The sequence below is a fragment of the Mesoplodon densirostris genome, chromosome 4 (genome assembly GCF_025265405.1).
Source record: "Mesoplodon densirostris isolate mMesDen1 chromosome 4, mMesDen1 primary haplotype, whole genome shotgun sequence".
Lineage (NCBI taxonomy): Eukaryota > Metazoa > Chordata > Mammalia > Artiodactyla > Ziphiidae > Mesoplodon > Mesoplodon densirostris.
The window spans coordinates 56,551,395-56,573,456 of record NC_082664.1 but is presented as its reverse complement, the minus strand read 5'-3'; the positions used below and the strand labels follow the sequence as shown (position 1 = coordinate 56,573,456).

General features: G+C 38.4%; 1 protein-coding gene across 1 annotated transcript; it reads left to right on the top strand.

Moving 5' to 3' along the window:
- Positions 1-1,291: 1,291 nt before the first annotated feature.
- C4H14orf28 (chromosome 4 C14orf28 homolog) lies at positions 1,292-8,956 on the top strand. Its single transcript, XM_060098133.1, has 5 exons — positions 1,292-1,554; positions 4,076-4,600; positions 6,365-6,454; positions 7,657-7,791; positions 8,634-8,956. The coding sequence occupies exons 2-5, from the start codon at positions 4,077-4,079 to the stop codon at positions 8,815-8,817; spliced, it is 933 nt and encodes a 310-aa protein (XP_059954116.1). The 5' UTR covers positions 1,292-1,554; position 4,076; the 3' UTR covers positions 8,818-8,956.
- Positions 8,957-22,062: the final 13,106 nt, after the last annotated feature.

Sequence of the window (22,062 nt, the reverse complement as noted above, 5' to 3'; positions counted from 1 at the left end):
TGAACGTTTTGTATGTGAATTCCAATACAGACACACTCGTTATTTAATGCATCAGCACCTCAGTTTTCTCACCTGTGAAATCCATAAGAAATAAGAAAAACCAGGAAGCTAAAAAGAGCAGATGTTGACAGATTTATTCATTCTTCCTTTTTGGGCAGAGCCTCTTTCTTCCCTCTCTGCTTTGAGAGGTGTCCATTTCTTCCCAACTCCACCAGCAGTAATTATCTTGAGTGAGTCAAGCTTCTCTCCCAGAAGTTTCATCCCTCTATCACTAGACTCCTCAAGAGAGGTCCAAGAGGAAGGTCCCTGCCATTGCCCTGGTTGGCCATTAAATTAGTCAAGAAGGTGTCCAAGACTCTGCTGTGACTGGGTACCACACTGATGTCTTGGGCTGGCCTTGAGCTCTGTGCATTGTATATTCTGGAGGTTGAGCTTCACTTTCCAGACAATCATTTTTTGTTGCACGGCAGGATGGGGAGTATCTCAACAGCATCCCCATTTCTAATTGCAAGTGGAGATAGCTTTCCAGGATGGCCTGTGTTCTCTGGGCTTGGACTCTTTAAGGGAGGATACAAGAACTAGGACCCACAGAACAGGAAAAGTGGTTGTGTCCACAGACTGGAACATTAAGAGGCTCTAGCTTCAATTTCCAGCTGTCGAAATGTGTGGGACTTTATCACCTCCAAAACTCAATTTTTTTCCATCTCTATAATGGGGCCAAAGCCATCTAATTTCTTTAATTATTATTAACTTCCATTATAAATTACAGCAGACTGGCCAATTATTAACTTGAACACTAAAAATAGCATTTAACACACTAACTCAACTTTTTATTAAATATATACTTAAATGCTTGAATAATTATAACTTACGGAGAAAACAAAGCTTTCCTCTTCTGAGTTAAGAATTTGAAAAGACGAGACGTAGAAGCAAACCAAAATCAAGCCAAGTCCTAAAACGTTACAAGCCTTAAGAAGCCAAGCAGGTTTGCCAACAAAGTTCCGCCTCCGTGCAAACTCTGCCCACTTCCGGCTGCCCCACCCACTTTCTAACACTGGAACACCGCCCCTCTCCGCGAGGTCCCGCCCCATGCACCTGATCCTGGTTCCCATTGGGCGAATACGAAAGCTGTATATACACCCAACACACGGACTTTTGGCAGGGGCGTCTTCGCGCCTGCGCAGCAGCACCGTCAGGCTGCTGGGCACTGGCACTGGACACTGGGGACTAGGGATTGGGGACTGGGGACTGGGGACTGGGGGCTGGGGGGAGGGGGGCGGAGGTCAGGCCGACTCTCCCTCCGTAATAAGAAGCTACGCGTCCCGCGGTCCTGGCTCCGTGGGTCCGGTCGGATCGGGCCTGGGCGCTGGAGCTGCTGTGGCTGCCGCCGCGGCGAGTGCGATGGAGGCTGTGCCGGGGCCCAGCGCTCACGCCGGGGGAGGCCGAGACTGCCGGAGGTTCTAATAGATGAGGCGGCGGCGGCACGGGCTCTCCATGAGCAAGCGGCGGCGGCGACGGGTGCGGGAGCACCGGCGGTTTTCGGTCCCCGGGGAGGTACGAAAAGTCGGCTTCCTGGTGGACGGAGACTGGCCGGTGTGAGAACGCCTTCCGCGGCCCGGCCCTCCCGCCCATTACCCGCAGTCCCAGGCGCTCATCGGGCCACTGCCTGGAGGCGGGCAGGTGACGCCCAGCCCTTTCACCTGCTCCAGATTCGGGGACCCGCCCGCCGTGCGCGGCCAGCCCTCAGTGCCAGGCCTTCCCCGGTGCTGCGGGCCCGGGGCGGGGTGGGCGTGGCCGGAGTGCGGGGGGCGGAGGTGAGCGCCCACCGCGCCCCCAGCCAGTCCTTGCGCCCAGCCCGGAGCTGCTTCGAGGGGGAGCTCAGGGCCGTTTTCCAGATTATTTTGGGGCGCTGACTCGGGAGGGTACCCTTGGGACCCCCGAGCTGTTAGGGCGTCCGGCACTCAATGCCTTGGGCAAATGGTCTGGTCCTCACGACCTGCGTGGAGTACAGATTGTCACCCCTGGAAACGACTGCAGAAGAAATGTGTCATTTTGCCAAGGAAATAGAAGTCCAGGGAGTTTTCCAGATTTATTCAAACTGGAGGGCCTGTTGAGGCAGGGGGGGAAAGCCAGCAGAATACCTTCTCCAGGGCTTCTAAACGATGTTTTTGACGGTGTGGCCAAAACTTAAGACAATTTTAAGTAAAGCTCTTTGCAGCCATTTTTCTATCTCTTTTAGCCGGTTTTTTTTTTTTTTTTTTTTTTTTTTTTGTAATTTACTTTGTAACAAATCACCACGGTACTGCAGAAGCTACACTGTCTTCTAATTCTTTCCATCCTCTCTTACCTCCTTTTTTCCCCCCAGAAAAAGCCTAAAGAAATTAGTTTCATTTTATGTATGTGTATATATTTTTTAATATATATATATAATTGTAGTTTAATTCTCTTAGAGTGTAACTTGCTTTACAGAGCTATAGTTACTCATTTGGTCATGTATAAAAGATAATTTGGCAAAAAAATACTACAGAAATTTACAGTTCCTTTCCAGTGCAACATTTAGGAATCTGAACTTGGGCTCTTAATCATATGACCTTGCTACAGAGTTCTTTAAAATGCAACAGGAATCAGTCAAACCATGAAGAAAGTTATTTTCATTTTTAAAGTATGTAAATGCCTTGTGATTTTTAAAAAATATGCTCTGAAGCATTTCTTCTTCATTTAGAAGAAACTGAGTTTGTGTTTCCTAGGCTGTAAATTTTCCACTCCCTCTTATTCCTAAGTGGTTAACTAGAGCCCACATGTTACCAACTATATATAAACATCTACACTTCAGGCTAAATATAGTGTTGAATATTTTAGAGTCCACAGTATCTTGCCTAAGTCAAAAATACTCTGTGTGTGTGGTAAAACTGAATTTTTAGTCTGCTAGTGTTACAAAATCGGTTTGAACTTACTTTTTCACACAAAACACATAGGTCTGCAACACTGAGTGTTGGATTCCTATTGTGCTTGGGAGGATGGTGGCACTTGAAAAGACAAAGTAAGACCCTGACCTCAGTCACTAATTTCTCTGTTCCTATTCCTCAGGTGCTTCCCGTTTTCATGAAAACGGAAGGATGAAACATACTGGAAAACCCTGTGATGTTTTTAGTTTAGACATGTGTTTGTCCCAAATAAAGTAAAGTAATTTTTTTCAATTCAGTTTCATTAGGACCTCATTCTTTAATTTTTTTCAATTTTGCTTTATATAACATACATATGACACCAATATGTTTATTAGAATACTGTCAATGACGTTAAAACCAAGTGCTTAGCTATCCTCAAGTTTGGGGGAAAGATAGGTACCAGTTTAAATAGGGAGGACACCTCAGTTCATTCCCAAAACATGCAGAGAGGAATCAAGATAATTATCAAGTTCTGAATCAGCTCTTCCCAGCACGGCCTCTGTATTTAAAATTATAGGGTATCTAGTATGGTCCTAAATTTCAAGTAAAAATCCCAAAGTGCATAGAAATGATTTTTGTTTTAGCTGTGCTACTATTCAATTAAGTTCTCACAATTACTCTTCATATGTTGTCTTTCAAAGCCAGTTGGTCATTATTCTGTAGCCCAACAAAGAATTCCATTATCAATTTCATAAGTGGAGCCACAGATATTATCAAGAAAATGAAGTACAGCTTATATTTTGAGGGGAGGAAGAGGTTTACATTAGGAATACACCCACCAAATTTAGACTGTATCTTTAAATAGTTTTATTTTTATTTAGGATTTTTTTATTACAGGGTTTTCCTCTATGACTGATAAAATCTGCAATATAATTAATATAAAGGCCTATCAAATGACCATTCCATACCTCAAGAAAAGGTTGCAGCTTCTTAAATGGTCTTTCCAGAGACCATGCAGTTTGCCCAAAAATGGCTCATAGCTTGTTTTAAATTTTTTTGTTACATTGGGGGTCCAGCTAATCAAATTTAATTTGAATCTTTAGATACCTTTATTTTCATTTAAACATATCTCATGCATTTAAAATATAAAGTCAAATTCATAAGTACTATCTTAAACTTTTAAAATGCAGGATGAAGACACTGTTTGAAGAGATCAAAGCATCAATTAAAAATAACTATAACCAAGATCGCTCATTTTGGAGGCCTGTTCTTCCTTGGGGAGGTGTTTTTACTATCAAAGCTGGCCGCAAAGCAGTATCCTGTACACCACTCTATGTTGAAATAAGACTGAAAAATACCTGCACCATAGATGGATTCTTGATGTTATTGTATGTTATTCTCAATGAAAATGAAAATTTCCCCAGGGAACTCTCTCTTCATTTAGGTAGAGAGTTTATAGACTGTTTTCTTTATTTAATGGACACCTACAGTTTTACAACTGTGAAGCTACTTTGGATTTGGGACAAAATGGAAAAACAGCAATACAAATCTGAAGTTCATAAAGCTTCATTAATAATTGATTTGTTTGGGAATGAGCATGATAATTTTACAAAAAATCTTGAAAATCTCATGTCGACCATACAAGAGAGTTACTGTTCCAACTGGCGATGCCCAACTCGAGTGCAGGAAGATCAGCAGCGCACAATTAATATAAAGTAAGTTGCTCTAAAGTCTGTTTTGTCACTTTTAGCAAAAATAGTATACTTTTTTATAATGAATGATATATATAGAGATAGGGAGGTAGGTAGATAGATATAGTCAAAGTACTTCTTAAAGTACAGACCTGTGTAACAACTTACACATAAAGCAACCACGCAAATGCAAGACTCTTTATTAGGTCCCATGACAAAAATGTAACTCTTCTATTACATCCAAACATCTCAGAATTTACTTTACAAAACCAGTTGATAACTATTTCACTTGCAAAGTAATGAACTATTCAGTATGCAAAATGTTTTCCTCTTGCTCAGAATTTACTAATATGACTGTGAAGATAACTAATTCCTTGTGTCACAAATTTAGCCTCTTGAACAACACTTAATACTATATTGGGATGTTTCACTCTGAATGGATCTCTGTCAGGTAGGCTAGTTCTACATGAACAGGAAGATTGGAAGTACTCCATGTCATAGCCAGGGCATAATTAGAGACAGGAACCCCAAACTTGGAATGTTAATACCTGAAGAGGACCTGGATGTGAGGAATTTTTCATTGGCTAGAAAGGTTCTGATAGCTTGCTGAGTATTTTTGGCTTTCGGAGAGAAGAAAGACCTCCAAGCTGGTAAATGACAGGGAGGAAGGCCAAACTGGCAAGCCCTAGTAGAGTATTGGGAAACATTAATGCCCCCAGGGGACATGAGCAAGAAAAGGGATAATTGCCAGTGGGGGGGAAAAAAAAAAACAGGACAGAAAAACAGACCCAAACACATTGTTGTCAGAGAGCCTACTTGGCCCTGTGGTCCAGAAAAACAGAAGCAAACACATTGTTGTCAGAAAGCCTACTTGGCCCTGTGGTCCAGAAAAACAGCCTAATAGATTTGCTCCCTTTTGGGAATGTATGTCACATACCTGAACTTATTAAATTCACACGTTCTGTATAGCATATTTAGTTTAATACTGTATTATAACATCATGCTACTTAGGGAAAGCTGAAGATATGTTATTTTTTTTAGGGTCTACCAATTAATGTCTCTCTTGTTCTGAAATACACTTTGTCCATTTTCCTGTATTGCTGATATGATGATGTTGGTTTTGAAATCAGGGGAAAATATTGTTACTCTAAATCATAATGGACTCAAAAAAGTGTTTCAGAAATTTGCCTTGTTTTTAAAAAACTAGTTTCTTTTTACATGTATATATTTTGAAACTATAATGAAATATTTACAATCCTATATTAATACTAGTATTTTATGCTTCTCAATAAAATATTTTTCATTATACTCTATATAACTTTTTAAGTCTTTTGCCTGTTTTTTAATCCTATGTTTAAAACAACCTCTGAAGTATGTAGGAAAAAAATTTTTTTTAACAAATCAGGAAACTGAGGCCAACAATGGCTGTAACTTGCATTGAGTCAGGTAACTAAGCAGCTACTCTCCTAATTCTGGGTCCTGCTTTCTTCCGTCAAGACCAGAATCCACTCTATTGAATCCTCTCGGAAATTTTTAAAGTAACGACTGCCTGTTTCAGGATCAGTTTACAGAAAGATTTAATGTTTCTTGAAAGCTTCATGCATTAATGTTTATTAAGTTCAACTGGTTTCTATGCTGTCTATAAGAAATACAAAGATGAATAACAGAGGTTATACTTTGATATGTGGTTTTCTAATAATGAATGACCTGTAAAATTTGTTATCCTAATAATGTATTTACATATAAAATATTGAAGCAGTTCTTACATGCATTTTGCAATTGTTGTAGTCCTCCCCAAGAAATTCCACATGGAAACTTGATACGACTGGCTGTGGATGAGTTATTCTGTTCCAGGATTGAACTGTGTGAAGAGTGTGGGTGAGTGTATGATAGACATTTAAGATGAAAGTATTTGTATGTTTTATTATGAAGAAACCTGTACTGGTATGTTCTTTGATATTAATATTTTATGAAATAGCAACTCATAAGTGTTTAGAAAGCCTAATAGTTTTGGAATCTTAACACCTTCTAGTTTACTATGCCATTTTATGCTGTGTTGTCATTATCAATATCACTATATAGAATATAATACTACAGTTACTTGATGAATACAAAGCAAATGCCTTTTCTTTTTTTCCCCACTGCTGAGTAGGTACAATAAAACCTTGGTTAACCGGAACACAGCTAATCGGGACCCTCAATTAACTGGATATTTTTCTGCACTCCTCATTTAGGAGAAAGAGGTAAATGACAACCAAAAAGTTCAACGTGGTTAAAAAAAAAAAAAGAAAAGGAAAAGGAAATCCAAAGGGGCAGAACATATTCATCCCAGTCTCAACAATTTTTATATCTACAGTATTGTGCAATGAGAATTAATATTTAGAAGGGTGATCCTACACCTAATTAATTACAAAAGAAGGAAAGAATAAAATACCTTCAGTTAATTGTACTTAAGTCCAGAAAGTGAACTAGTGTATTTTTGCAACAAATACTGAAACAAAATGGTTTTCTGGTAACTTAGTTTAGTCAGTGTTTTTTAACCAAAATACTGTGCCCTGAGCATTCCGGTTAATCGAGATTTTACTGTATAATTGTGTTTGTTTTATTCTGATCCATATGCTTAATACCTGATACTGCTAAGAAAACAGAATTTGCTTCATCCTAATGGCAAAAGGAAGCAATTAGGGAATTTCATCCAGTCTAAAGAAGACTGTAAGAGTCATCTTATTCCCTCTCTGCCATTATTCCCGTTTGAAACCAGCCTAGAGAAAGAAAAATGTATTTACAAATAAAAACTTTTCTATCAGTCTAAAAGATACATGTTTTTATAAGCTTAGATAAACATAGCTAGCCTTTCCTGGAGTTTTAAAAGTATCATTTCCTATATAGAGAATCTCAAAGTTTATTAACTCTCGGAATTAGGCATATAAGGTATTAATATAGCCATACTGTTGATATATACCCATACCTAAAATAGATAATTATGCTTATTATGAAATTATGTAATAAAGGCAACCCAGAGTGATAAAAGGCAGCTTTATCCCAAGCGTAGTAAAGTTCATGCCTATTTTCAATTTTAGGTGTGGTGGCTTAAGGGAATTTTCCCAACGAGTGTTCTGCCACGGGGCACCCCCTTTTGTTGTCTTAAATATGCAGCATTGGAAATCTGAAGATCTGGCATATGTACCCTATTACTTGGATTTATGTGATCACAAGTATGTGTTTTTTTGTTTGTTTTATAAAACTAGTAAAAAATAAATTTATTTCTATATTTTTTTGCTATTCTATCATGATTTTGAGTAGCCCTTAAGGAAAATACGTATTGTTGGAAAAGTCATAGCTGTCTCTAAATTTATGTATCCTGGATAAGGTCAGAATCTACTGCAGGGAGTCATTGCTGGCAGTGTGCATAGTGGTTAGGTGCTTAGACTATGGAATAGACTATGGAATAGCCCTACCTTACAAGCTATGTGACCTTGAGCCAGTAACAAACAGTTTACACATCAGTTTTCTTATCTATTGAACAGAGATAACAGTATCTATCTGGTGCCATTATTGTGAGGATTTAATAAGATAGCACATGTGAAGTGTTTAGTACCTGAGAGATAGTAAATAGTCAGTAAATTCTGGTTGGCTATTACTTGTATTTCAAGTCAAAGTAGTGTATAGTATGAGGTCATCATTTAAACATAAAATGTTACTGTCATCATTAGATTAAGATATCTACATACAAATTAGGACATACAGTGTTCTTTTAACTTTTTGCCTTAAAAGTTTTCTTGTGTGTGTTTTCTCTTATATAACAGAACCATGCAGATTATGGGTTAATCTGTTAAAATATGCTTTTAAAAATTCTTAAATTATATCAGTTTTTAAAATTCTTAAACATCTTTCTCCAAATTACCAATTATAATACATGATTTTTACAGATGGATATCTTTTACAGAGAACAGAATGTAAATAATCCCAGTTTTTTATTAGTTAAGAATTTAGGGAATGTTTTTCTCAAGAACAAAGTATTGTGATTTTCTGCTACACTTTGTCATTTAATTTGCAGGTATTTGTTGGAAGGTGCCACACTGTTTAACAAAGAGGAACATCATTATTCTGCAGCTTTTCAAATTGATGGACATTGGATGCACTATGATGGCCTCAGAAATGTGAATTTAATTTTGTTAAATAAACCCCCAGAGTTTCTCCTCTTGTCATCATTAGTTTATATCCGAGCAACAGAAAAATAAATATAGACTGATGCTAAATTAAATTGTTTTCCCTCCTTCCCATGCTCCCCCAGATGAAGGGCTTTTATTTTGTATATACTTGGTATCCAAGGAAATAGTTCAGCTATATTAGTTTCAGAGGTGTATTATCTAGTGTTTAGCCCCAGGTATATAGAGAATCTATGCAAAAATGTTTGTATTTCTTTTTTCTATATCCCAGGTTATTTTTATACAAGCATATTTTATGTTGAAATAAAATATATCTTGTAGACTTTGTATATGTACCTCAAAGGTTTTTAACAGTTCTGTCTTTGAATCCGAGAAAATACTTCATCATTTGAATTCTCAGTTTTTCTTTTTGGATATCCAAATAAAACCTGGGTATAAGTCAATTTTCAGTTTATATAAATTTAACAGTTCAAAATGTATCTGACTGTGTTTATTTGCCCTACCTCACTATAATCCAAAGTGCACTACTGGATCTAGTATGGATTTGAATGTACAACTTATAGATGGCTTAGTCTATTTTATCTGTTGATTTGCCTAATGTTCCTGCAACAGTTTGTTAAAATACTTTGGTGAGAATGTTTTTCTGGACTTCAGTTATTTCTTTGTAATGGTAAATTACTTTAACCACTTGTTAAAGTATTAAAAACCTTTTAATACTTTAAATTTTAACTTAAATTTAAGTTAAATTTTAACTTAACTAAGTGGATTTTAACTTAACTAAGCTCCCAAACTTAAAGTTATTGTTACAGATAAATTATATAACTAATCTAACTGTTTAAATTAAATGTAATAGGAGTTCTCTAGTAAAAGTTTATTTTGCAGATAAGACAATTATAAAAAAATGCTAGGCAAACTCTATGTTTACTAATGTTGGATGAATAATGGAAATGTACTTTAAATATGGATTTAAGAGAAAATGGGTGCCTGGGAATACAGTTGACCCTTGAACAACTCGGGGGCTGGGGCCCTGACCCCCCACGTGGTCAAAAATCCCCATGTAACTTTACAGTCATCCCTCCATATCTGTGGTTCCACATCCTCGGATTCAAACAACCTCAGATCATGTAGTACTGTAGTATGTATTTATTGAAAAAAATACACGTATAAGTGGACCCACACAGTTCAAACCATGTTGTTCAAGGGTCAACTGTATTTCTCTTCCTAGTAAGTCATATTGGCACAGAGGAAAAAATACGTAAATTTTGGGGATAACATCTGTTTGCTCCCTTATAAGTAGTAAATTGATAACATGAGGCTTTCTTTGATTTGTAATATAAATCACCAGAAGTTTATAGTTATCAGAATATTATGTTTCTTTTCAAAGACCCTAAGATCTCTTTTCCTTTTGCAATTTAAAGGAAAAAAATAAGTTATGTTCTCAAGGGAAAATACTTTTTGAAATCTATCATCATTTATTTTAGTGTTTTCAATAAATAGTCCATCCTAGGTTTTGGGTTGAGTTTGAACGCAATATATTTGGAGATTTCTACACAGCAACACAGTTCACTGCCATATACCAAATTGCTAAGGTTTACTTCAATAAATTAAGTCTTACATTGCATTGGTGCCATGTTGAGATAACTTACTGAAGAATGAATTAATGTGAGGGCAATGTTGATGAGAATGCCTTTTTATTTTGTGTAAAAAAGGAACATTCATAGTATTTGCTCAAAATAGTGATCTATTTTATTAAAAAATTCACCCCAGAGTTTATTTAAATTGTTCCCACATGTATTTAAATAGGATTTGATTATAGTAAACTTTTCTGGGGACACCTTACTGCATGAATCAACTGCATGAATCAAAGTATACAAAAACACAAATATTAGCATATACATAAATGGTATCATTAACAAAATTATTCCGGATGCAGATTTATTCTTTTATGAATTGCACTTTATTTGGATTAATACTAGTTTGTCACAAAACAATGACTTACCTACCTCACAGGGTTGTTGTGAGGATTAAAATGTTTGTTAATATCTTGACTACCTTGAACATGCTAATAAAAAATATTTTTTATACCTCTTTCATGTACAGGCAAGTCTCCTAGATTCTCTATTACTAATGACCTTTTCAGATCTTTTTAAAAATTACTTAAGCAGTAGCTCATATCAGTAACGGAATTAATGTGTAATGAAATTTAAGTATGCCTTCTGGACCCCAGATGGTTTGGATTTAAGGATAATAGGTATTTTGCTATTATGGTGGTAATTGAAGAAATTATTCCCTGCTGACCAAATAGTGAGTAGAAAAGAGATGAAAAAATATGAAGTAAACAAGATTGTCACAAAATGTAAAGGTGAGGGTATGGAAAATTTTTTATAACCATAAACAGAGAAATCGGAATGCTGGGGGTGGCGATGGGCAAAAGATACGAGGGAATAATCAGAATATATTTTTAATCAAAGTGCCACAAATCACAACTATACCTATGGGGAGAACAGAAATGATTCTAAAACCCTCACCTCAATCAAAGGGAGATAAAGAACAAATAAAGCAAACTTAAGGGGAAATCTCCAACATTTAAGAAGTCTCCAACCTTTCTTCAGCCGAAGAAGCTTTACCCGCCCCCCCCCCCAAAACTTAACAAATAATCTTAGATTTATCTTTCAAAGTAGCTTCTCATTATTAGGGTTGACTTAACATCTGAGGCATTGTCACTGGATCGGATCCAATCAAAGAGAAAGAGGAACAAAGATCACCACCACAGGCATGCTTACTAGGGTGAATCCTAGGTTCTATTTCATTCTTAAGAGTATGAGCAAACAACTAAGCTATATAAGCAGATGACTACTGTGACACATAATAAGCTGTACGTATTGAGCATATATCAACAGTTTAGTTTTATAATTAAATGAATTAATAACATTTAATTATTTGACAATAATTGTAATGCACTATACCTAAGCAGGAAAGGTATACAGTTCATGTAAAAATGACTGCAATTGGGGCCTCCCTGGTGGCGCAAGTGGTTGAGAGTCCGCCTGCCGATGCAGGGGATACGGGTTCGTGCCCCGGTCTGGGAGGATCCCACATGCCGCGGAGCGGCTGGGCCCGTGAGTCATGGCCGCTGAGCCTGCGCGTCCGGAGCCTGTGCTCCGCAACGGGGGAGGCCACAACAGTGAGAGGCCCGCATACCGCAAAAAAAAAAAAAAAAAAAAAATGACTGCAATTACTACTACTAAACTGTAAACATTTATATTCTTCTCACCTTCCTTTGTTAAAATCAAAAGTTAAGATCACATAGCTTTTAAAGTTCATTTTAACCACTTGATGCCTTACTAACAAACAGGGTTCCTACCCACCCAACTGGCCCAGGGTTCACTGTCTGGTCAACTGGACAGCCTTTAACTTCAAATTTAATTTGATCTCAGGAAAAACAACCTTTTACTTTATTTCTGGGAAGTTGAGGAAGTTGGTGGGGAGGGCTCTGTAGCTAGAAGATTTCTTTATATGCTGATATCTACCTGAGCATATAAAATTATTTACCCTCAAAGAGCAACCAGTTCCACAGTCCATCCATTGTTTTCTCAATGAGGTCTATAAGGTATCAAAAAGAGTACCACTGTTGAGAGTCCGCCTGCCGATGCAGGGGACACGGGTTCGTGCCCCGGTCCGGGAAGATCCCACATGCCGCAGAGCGGCTGGGCCCGTGAGCCATGGCCGCTGAGCCTGCGCGTCCGGAGCCTGTGCTCCGCAGTGGGAGAGGCCACACTGAGAGGCCCGCGTACCGCAAAAAAAAAAAAAAAAAAAAAAGAGTACCACTGAAAATGAAAAAGTGAGCTACTCTGGTAAGGCCCTCAAAAATAATGTGGTATGGAACAAGAGCTTGGGGAGCCTATGAGTTGTGCAGACAACAGTGTGGTAAAATTAGAAACCTGCTGTTTGTACGCTTAGCTATATTTTTATTACTTGCTTGTTTTCCCTTTGAATTTTGTAAAGTCTAATTTTTCAGATGATTATAAAAATAATACATAAATTAGTAAGAAATCAATAAACCCAAAAAACTGTAAAGAAGAAAATGATCATCCACGATTTCTCCACCCAATTATAATCATTGGTTCATACTGGTAAAGACTTTTTGAAAAGTCCAGCATGGCTCCACAGTACTGAAGAAAACCAAGAACCAAGGAGTTCGGGCTTTGAAGAAAGAAGTGTATACTCCTGGGGGCCAGCATAGAGGTGATAGAAGTAATCAGCTTGACAAAATGTGTACAGGAAAGTGAGACTCTGAAGAAAACTGCAATGGTCACCTGTTCAGACATTTCTTTCTACCTGGACACTTGCCTTCAGATACTTTTATTGTCTCAAATCTTCAAGAACTCATTATTCTATTTTATGAAAGATGTCATTCCTTTATGTTCCTCTACCTACATTTCAAAACTAGTATCCCAGGTGCCAGAGTTGGGAAGCAAGAAGACCCTGATGGTATAGACTGTCCCCAAACAGATACAACCAAATAGATTTTCTGTATTTCCCTGTTAATCTAGCAGAAAGTGTAACAAAGAAAAATCAAAGTACACTGAGCATAATTAGCTTGCTTTAAGAGTAGAGTAGGAAAAAGTTGGCTGAGAGAGTTTGTGAAGGGGGGGAAACCAGCACGATAAATAGTTCTGCATACCCAACATATGGGAAGGAAGGAAAGGAGAAGAGGAGTGAAGGCAGGAAACACAGGAGAGTTGATTTGTGCTCAGGTCAAAAAGACACCAGGTTAAAGCTTAAATGAAATGGTTAGCTGGTTAGGGAAATCTTTGCCCAAGCAGGCTAAGCTTGATTTGAGGGCTACAATCTGGAACAAGTTAATAGCAGACATACTTTCTCTGCAGCATCCATTTAATACATACTTAATATCCACTACTTGCTAATAGAATTAGAAATGATTTCTGCCCTGGAGGTATGCACATGTCTAAAAAGGGGGAACAGTGAGTCAATCAATGATGACTCTACAGAGGGAAATACTATGGCAGGGTGAGCACCTCAGGCTCTGAGTAGAGGAGGGATGGTTCTACAGACAACTGCTGTGAGGTCTTTGAAACAGTCCTTTCCCGGTTGCTACCTAGCATCCCTGGAGGAGGTTTTGGAGGAAAGAGACTACAGATTGTTTAACTTGTGATATCAAAGGCAATTGTAAGGTCCTATTGAAACCGCACAACTCAGATTGGGACTTGAACCACTGCATTTTAATTGAGATCACACACCAGGTCTCAGGACTTAATGATGCTCAAGTTTTTTATGTTTTGTCACAAAAAGAATTCAGTGAGAGACAAAGTGATAGGTAAGAAGTGGATTTATTTAGAGAGATACACATTCCATAGAATGTGGTCCATCTCAAAAGGCAAGAACAGCCTTGGGAGAAAAACACTCCACAGACAGAGTGTGGGCCATCTCAGAAGGCAAGAGACCCCAAAATATGGGGTGGTTAGTTTTTATCAGCTGGATAATTTCACAGGCTAATGAGTGGGAGGATTATTCCAACTATTTTGGAGAAAGGGTGGAGATTTCCAGGAATTGGGCCACCACTCACTTTTTGGCCTTTTATGGTTGGTCTCAGAACGGTCATGGTGCCTGTGGGTGTGTCATTTAGCATGCTAATACGTTACAATGAATGTATAATAAGGCTCAAGTTCTACTGGAAGCTGAATCTTCTGCCATCTTGGACCTAGTTGTTTCCAACCAGTTTTTGTTGTGTCCTCAATGGCTATGTCATTCTTTTAAAGGTTGTGCCCTGTCCCCTTTCTGTCTGTTTCATTATTGCCTCTACGTCTAACTTCAAAGCCTAACCATTTTTAATTTCCATTAGAAAGCTATAAATCCTAAAATTAAAGATAAAACAAATTTCAAACCCCATCAAATTTTAAAAGAAATTTATTGTAGCTGAAGCTCTTTCTTTCTATTAATTCTTTCTTCCACAAAGAATTAATAATATCAAATATTTTCTAATTCTCATTGGAGGGAAGATAACTTGAGAAAAAAATGAGACAGCCATTGAGACCAGTCTTCTTTAAATACTCCTGCACTTGTGGAGGGACAGGATTGGTGATTCTAAACTCTTACCATTTTCTATATGAACACTAGGTGGCAGAAGCTCCCCAGTATAGAATGTAAAGGACGGAGCAAGACCCATTCCTGAACTTTCTGGCCTTTAAAATTTGGGCAAGGCAAGTACAATTTTCCCTCAGTTCTATGACACTATAAGCACTAATAGCTTGGGGATAACATACAATGGTGTTGTCCTTGGTGAAGCTGACTATGCTCTCTGCCAACAACAACTCAGCTCAAATTATACCTGTAAATTGACTTCTGGGATTTCTTCATTACTTCCACAACCCTCATGTTTCTGGCCTCCTCTCTGCTTTCTTCAGCTCTTCTTTGAAAAGGGTTAGGAATTCCTGTCCCTAGAGAGTTTATGGAAATGCCAGAAGACTTAATTCAGGATTGACATTTTTCACCTAGGAAAAAAATAATGGAATTTCAGACTTTTGAGGTGAATCGTGTTACGTGATCACATTACCACTGGATTCTCTTTATTACCATCAGTTCTCGACTACTGATTTCCTTGATGTCAATTAGGGGCAAGAGTATGGTAGTTAAATGCCTAGGCTCTGAAACCAAATTGCCTGGGTCCAAATTTGGACTCTGTCATTAGTTGTGTGGCTTTGGTCCTATTACTTAACTCTTCTGTTCCCAGTTTGCTAACTGTAAAATGAAGATAATAATAGAATATATCTCATAAGGTTGCAGTGAAGATTTGATGAATTATTATTATAGCACGTAGTGCCCAGCACACAGTAAACACCATGAAAGTGTTTGCTACAGTTATTTTTGTTTTTGTTTTTGTTTTTTGATTTGACTGTGTTGGGTCTTCATTGCTGCGCGCGGGCTTTCTCTAGTTGCTGCGAGCAGGGGCTACTCTTCCTTGCGGAAGCCTTGTATGGACTTCTCATTGCGGTGGCTTCTCTTGTTGCGGAGCATGGTCTCTAGGCACGTGGGCTTCAGTAGTTGTGGCTCGCAGGCTCTAGAGCGTAGGCTCTAGAGCGCACGGGCTTAGTGGCTCCGTGGCATGTGGGGTCTTTCCAGACCAGGGCTGGAACCCGTGTCCCCTGAACTGGCAGGCAGATTCTTAACCACTGCGCCACCAGGGAAGTCCTGCCACAGTTACTGTTGACTCCTCTTTCAATATTCTATTTTTTAAAATATTTATTTATTTGTTTGTTTAGCTGCGCCGGTTCTTAGTTGCAGCATAAGGGATCTTTTAGTTGAGGCATGCGAACTCTTAGTTGCGGCATGCATGTGGGATCTAGTTACCAGACCAGGGATCAGACCCGGGCCCCCTGCATTGGGAGTGTGAAGTCTTAGCCACTGGACCACCAGGGAGGTCCTCAATATTCTATTAAGAAATTAAATTAGTAGGTAAGTAGTGCTGCTGCAGGAGATGAATAAATTCTGTGTGAAGATTTCAAGTTCACAATGAAGTTTTCAGTTCACACTGAAAACCATTACTGCTCTTTCTGTGGCAAATAAGCTCACAGAACAAACTATAATATCAGAAAAGTAAAAAAAAAAAAAAGTTAAATTCATGAATTAGTTTAAAAAGCAAAAACAAATAAAGCAAAAGTAAAAATGTTGGAGGAAAGTGAATAGCTTAAGTTTTCCTAGATACTAAATAATAATGAAATATCATATCTTGTTCCTGCTCAAAATCGTTTATCCACCAGATACAGTCCAAAATAGTTTATCTGCCATCTGGCTCTAAAAGTTTTTGAGACATAGTCCACTATTCATTGGAAACACCTACTTTATTAGATTCTAGGACCCCTGCTTACTTAAACTCTAACTGTCCTCAGGGCACACACAAGAATATCCTTTCCAATACTTTCTTTCTAATCAGGACAACAAAAGTGATTGGTTCATCCTTATTTAGATCCTGCCTTACTCAATAAGGTTTAAGGCACTTTTCATGTACTCTAAAAATAAGAAGTTTTTCATGTCTTTAATTATATTTTAATATTAGACATAATTTGAACCAAAAAGAACATGAAACCAAGTATTATCTTGTTTTTAATGTATAAATTTATTTTATTTATTTATTTTTGGCTGCGTTGGGTCTTCGTTGCTGCGCGTGGGCTTTCTCTAGTTGCGGCCAGCAGGGGATACTCTTCGATGTGGTGCGCGGGCTTCTCATTGCAGTGGCTTCTCTTGTTGAGGAGCACGGGCTCTAGGCACATGGGCTTCAGTAGTTGTGGCTCGCGGGCCCTAGAGCGCAGGCTCAGTAGTTGTGCATGGACTTAGTTGGTCTGCGGCATGTGGGATCTTCCCAGACCAGGGCTCTAACTCGTGTCCCCTGCATTGGCAGGCGGATTCTTAACCACTGCATCACCGGAGAAGCCCCCAAGTGTTACCCGTTAATAGGACCCTGCGTAGGTGAACTAACAAAAACAGCCTATAAGGTACTCTTTTCTATTGTTGATGGGAATGGAAAATGGTACGTCTTGGGAGAATTGGGCAATGTTATGGATGGGAGGTTTGTGTTTCTTCGACATTTAAATACTGAAACCCTACCCCCCCCCCGCCCCCCGCCCCCCACTGCTGCCGTGTTGGTATTAGGTGAGCTCTTTGGGAGGTAATCATGATTAGATGAGGCCATGAAGATGGAGCTCTCATTAATGGGATTTGTGTCCTTATAAAAGTCATGAGAGAGCTTACTCCCCCTCTCTACTCTCTTTCATGTGAGGATATGAGAAGCTGTCAGAAGTTGCAACCCTGAAGAAGCTCTCACCAGAACCTGACCATGCTGGCACCCTGGTCCTGGACTTCCATCCTCCAGAACTGTGAGAAATAAATTTCTGCTCAGTCTGTGGTATTTAGCCTATGGCAGCCTGAACTAAAACAGGCATGATCTAGGAAAATTGCATATCATCTACACTTTAGCCCGGAAATTCTACTTCTAAAAAATATGTGCCCAGGGGCTTCCCTGGTGGCGCAGTGGTTGAGAGTCCGCCTGCCGATGCAGGGGACACGGGTTCGTGGCCCGGTCCGGGAGGATCCCACGTGCCGCGGAGCGGCTGGGCCCGTGAGCCATGGCCGCTGAGCCTGCGCGTCCGGAGCCCGTGCTCCACAACGGGAGAGGCCACGGCAGTGAGAGGCCCGCGTACCACCAAAAAACAAAAAAATATGTGCTCAAAACACAAAATGACAAATGCACAAGGCAATTCATTGTGGCATTATTTGTAAATGCAAAAGTCTAAAAACAACCCAAATGTCCATCAGCACAAGACTAGATAAAAGTCCTATGGTATATCTACACAGCAAGGTACTAAGTAATCTTAAAAAAGATTAAGAATTATCTTAATATATTAACATGACATAATCTCCAGAATATTTTAAGTGGAAAAAAGTGTTTTTATAGTATGCTATTTTTTTGATAAAGAAATGGGGAAGGATTTTTTCAAAATGAAATAATGGAACAAGCATCTAATAAAAATGATTACCTATAAAGTAATAAAAATGAAGAGTGAAAGAGAAGGAAATGTAGACAAAACTTCCGTGAATGCATCTTCTCATATAGTTTCAACTTTGTAGTCAAGTAAATATTCCATATAATTTAAAAATAAAATTAGATTAGAAAGTATAGTTCTAAAAATTAAAACCTCAATTAAAATAGCCTCACTGTACATGAATCAATTATGCTTTAACCAAATAAAAAAATCACTTCATTTGACTCTAAAACCAGTATTTTTATTTTTGATCCTTGTGAAATATATTCTAAGGACAAAAAAATGTCACAAAGGACTCAACTACATTCATTGGTCTTATTATTTATATCAGTATTGTTATTTTGAAAACATTATAAATATGTTGTAAAACAAATCAAATAGGTAATTAAATTATGTTAATGTTGATAGAAACCAAGATTTTCAAGCTAAGTAAAAAACATTAAAATCCAAGAATTTAAGTAAAATAAAGTAAAATTTTAAAGGAGGTATTTCCTGACTCTGCCTATTGAATAGCCAGAAGCAAGGATAACTCAGTAGCAGAAAACACAACCAAAACACTGGGACCTCTAAATACCATTTAGAAATTCTAGATCTGAGGAAGAAAAGGAAAAGGAAAAGCCAAAACACAACAATGCTTGAATTTGATACCTGAACTGTGGTTAATAAGAGAATGAATATCCTTATGCTTAGGACATATGTGCTTAAGTATTTAGGGATAAAAAGACAATGTGTGCAACCTACTTTCAGATGGTTTGAAAAAGATGAAAGGATGATAAAACAAGTGTGGCCAAATGTCAAAAACTGGTGTACCTTGAAAAAGGTATATAGTAATTTTTTGTATTACTCTTACAACATCTCTGTAAGTTTGTCTTTATTTTAAATTATGTGAAAATATTTCTTTAAAAGCAAGGAGGCTTTCAATGAAACTTAATCTTATACACAGGCTTAAGATGTGTTGATTTAAACACATATATTCAAACAAATATATTTAAAAAATCATGAGTTCGTGATACTTGATCACCTTTGGAGTTTTTTAGGGCACTAATTCATTAAAGATTGAGAAAGGAATGAATCGCACAATTTCCCCAGCCTTTCCTTAATAGACCTTATCTCAAGGTACCCAAATAAGTGATGAAGAAATGCTTTCCTTTATAGAATTCGAGCTAATAAATGCAGAAGGAATGGCAGAGTTAGAAAACTACTGTTTTACAACTCAATATGATAATGGATCCAGCAGTAGTCACTAATAGCTGCTAAAACCATCTGGTGAGAGTTTGATAGGGAACTTGATAACGAAGCCATCAGGTTGACAACTGAACCCAAACTATGATTAATGTTAGCATCACTAAAAGTGGGATAACCAGACATAATATGCCTCAGATGCAATACAATAGGAGGTATATGCAGCATCAACTATGCTTGCAAAAAACAAACAAACAAACCTGAATCTAATGAAGACTCTGCAGCCATCAGTTAGTTTATAGAACATTTGCAGAATAGGACAGTAAGTCAAACAAAACACACAAAAAGCAATCTGCCAGATCTAGAATGTGGAACAATCTACTAGACGAACAATCACATTTACTAACAAGTAAATGGCATGAAAAGGGGGAGGAGGGCAGTGACTGGTAGAGATTAAAATTGACTTAGGGATGTAACAGTCAAATGCAATGTATAAACCTTATTTAGATCCTGACTCAACCAACTAACAGAAAAAAATTTTTGAGACAAGGGAAATTTGAATAGACTATACTAAATAATACAAAAGTATTCAATTTTTAAGTGTGATTATATTGGTGTAGCTTACAGAATGAAAATTTTAAGTGTCCTTATCACTTAGAGATGCAGCCTCAATTATTTACCAGTCATATTATATTGCATGTTTGGGATTCTCTCTAAAATATTTCAGCCAAAAAAAAAAAAAAAGGGGGGTGAATAGATAAGGAAAAGTAGGATTAACAAAATGTGTTTGTTGAAGCTGGGGGATGGGTACATGCAGATTCCATTTCTATTAAAAAGAGGGGAAAGAAGGGGCTTCCCTGGTGGCGCAGTGGTTGAGAATCTGCCTGCCAATGCAGGGAACACGGGTTCGAGCCCTGGTCTGGGAAGATCCCACATGCCACGGAGCGGCTGGGCCCGTGAGCCACAACTACTGAGCCTGCGCGTCTGGAGCCTGTGCTCCGCAACAAGAGATGCCATGACAGTGAGAGGCCCGCGCACTGCGATGAAGAGTGGCCCCTGCTCACCGCAACTAGAGAAAGCCCTCGCACAGAAACGAAGACCCAACAGCACCTCCCCCCGAAAAAAAACAAAGCCTGGAAGACATATCAAAATCCATGTGTACTGTTTTAATACTACCTTGACACAGAACTCAATTTTACTCCTAGCCTTAAGAGTTTGGACTCCTGGAACAGCTTTTTGTATCCCATTATCAGTCTATTGCTGATTCCTACAATCCGCTCATCACAGTCTTCCAAACTCAGTGAAACTTCTACTTCCATTACTGCACTGGCCCCAAACAAGAGAAGCATCTAGTAATTTTAGAAAGAACATGAGAGGCACCAGTAGAGCTCTGCTAGAGTAGCATTATCTCTTCAATTCTCCCTCCCTGAAAAAAACTAACAAAAAAAAAACCCAAAAGCAACCGAGGTGTCTTTTTCATTCCTCAAGCAGATTGTAAGATAAGGCTTGTTACTCCTCTATACCTTCCATCATGTCTTAAACATATTAAGCTCTTAATAACTGTCTGCTGACAGATCTTCTGGGTAATGTAAGAGCTATCTGTGCATGTCTTAGAATTAAAAAGCAGAACTTCAAAAGCATCAAGAAATCTAAATCCAATATTTTAATATAGACTCTCAAAACATGTATTAACATATGTCATCTATAATACTTTAAATACTTCAGCATATATGTTGTTTCTACTTCAACTTTAGGAGTTGCCCTTATTAAGAATGCAGCTGAGGGATGGTTAGCTGGCATGCTAACCAGGAAACCCATTCTCAAGGCAGCTACAAATACATCTCTTATCCATAATTTGATTGGTATCCAATGTTTTGCTAGTATTAGTAATTAGTATACTAATTAACATTAATTAATACTAATTAATATACTAATTAGTATACTAATTGTCAGGGATATTTATTGGGGAATAGTGGCTTGTAGCCTAACATGATACCAAAAAGTTGCTCTTACTGGTGAAATTAAAGTTTCAAGGGCCTCCCTGGTGGCGCAAGTGGTTGAGAGTCCGCCTGCCGATGCAGGGGATACGGGTTCGTGCCCCGGTCTGGGAGGATCCCATATGCCGCGGAGCGGCTGGGCCCGTGAGCCATGGCCGCTGAGCCTGCGCGTCCGGAGCCTGCGCGTCCGGAGCCTGTGCTCCGCAAAGGGGGAGGCCACAACAGTGAGAGGCCCGCATACCGCAAAAAAAAAAAAAAAAAAAAGTTTCAAGATACGTGGACTGTCTACAAATACATTTCCAACCCTTGTATGGACAGGTTATCAGAATCCTTTCAGGCCTGTAGTTCACAACTTCCTTAAAGATAGTACCTAGGTTTACAGCTCTTCCTTTAGGAGGCCTATTGGTTACCTGATCCTGGCCATAAAAATAACAGAAACCTCTAGAATGTTGCCATGTCTGCCTCAAGTAAACCCCTCTTATAAGGCTGGTTCAAGAATCTAAAAAGATAAAAAGCTGGGACTGCAATGAACTTATCAACTGAACTCTTTTGTGCCTGCTTTATTAATGAATGTTTCTTTA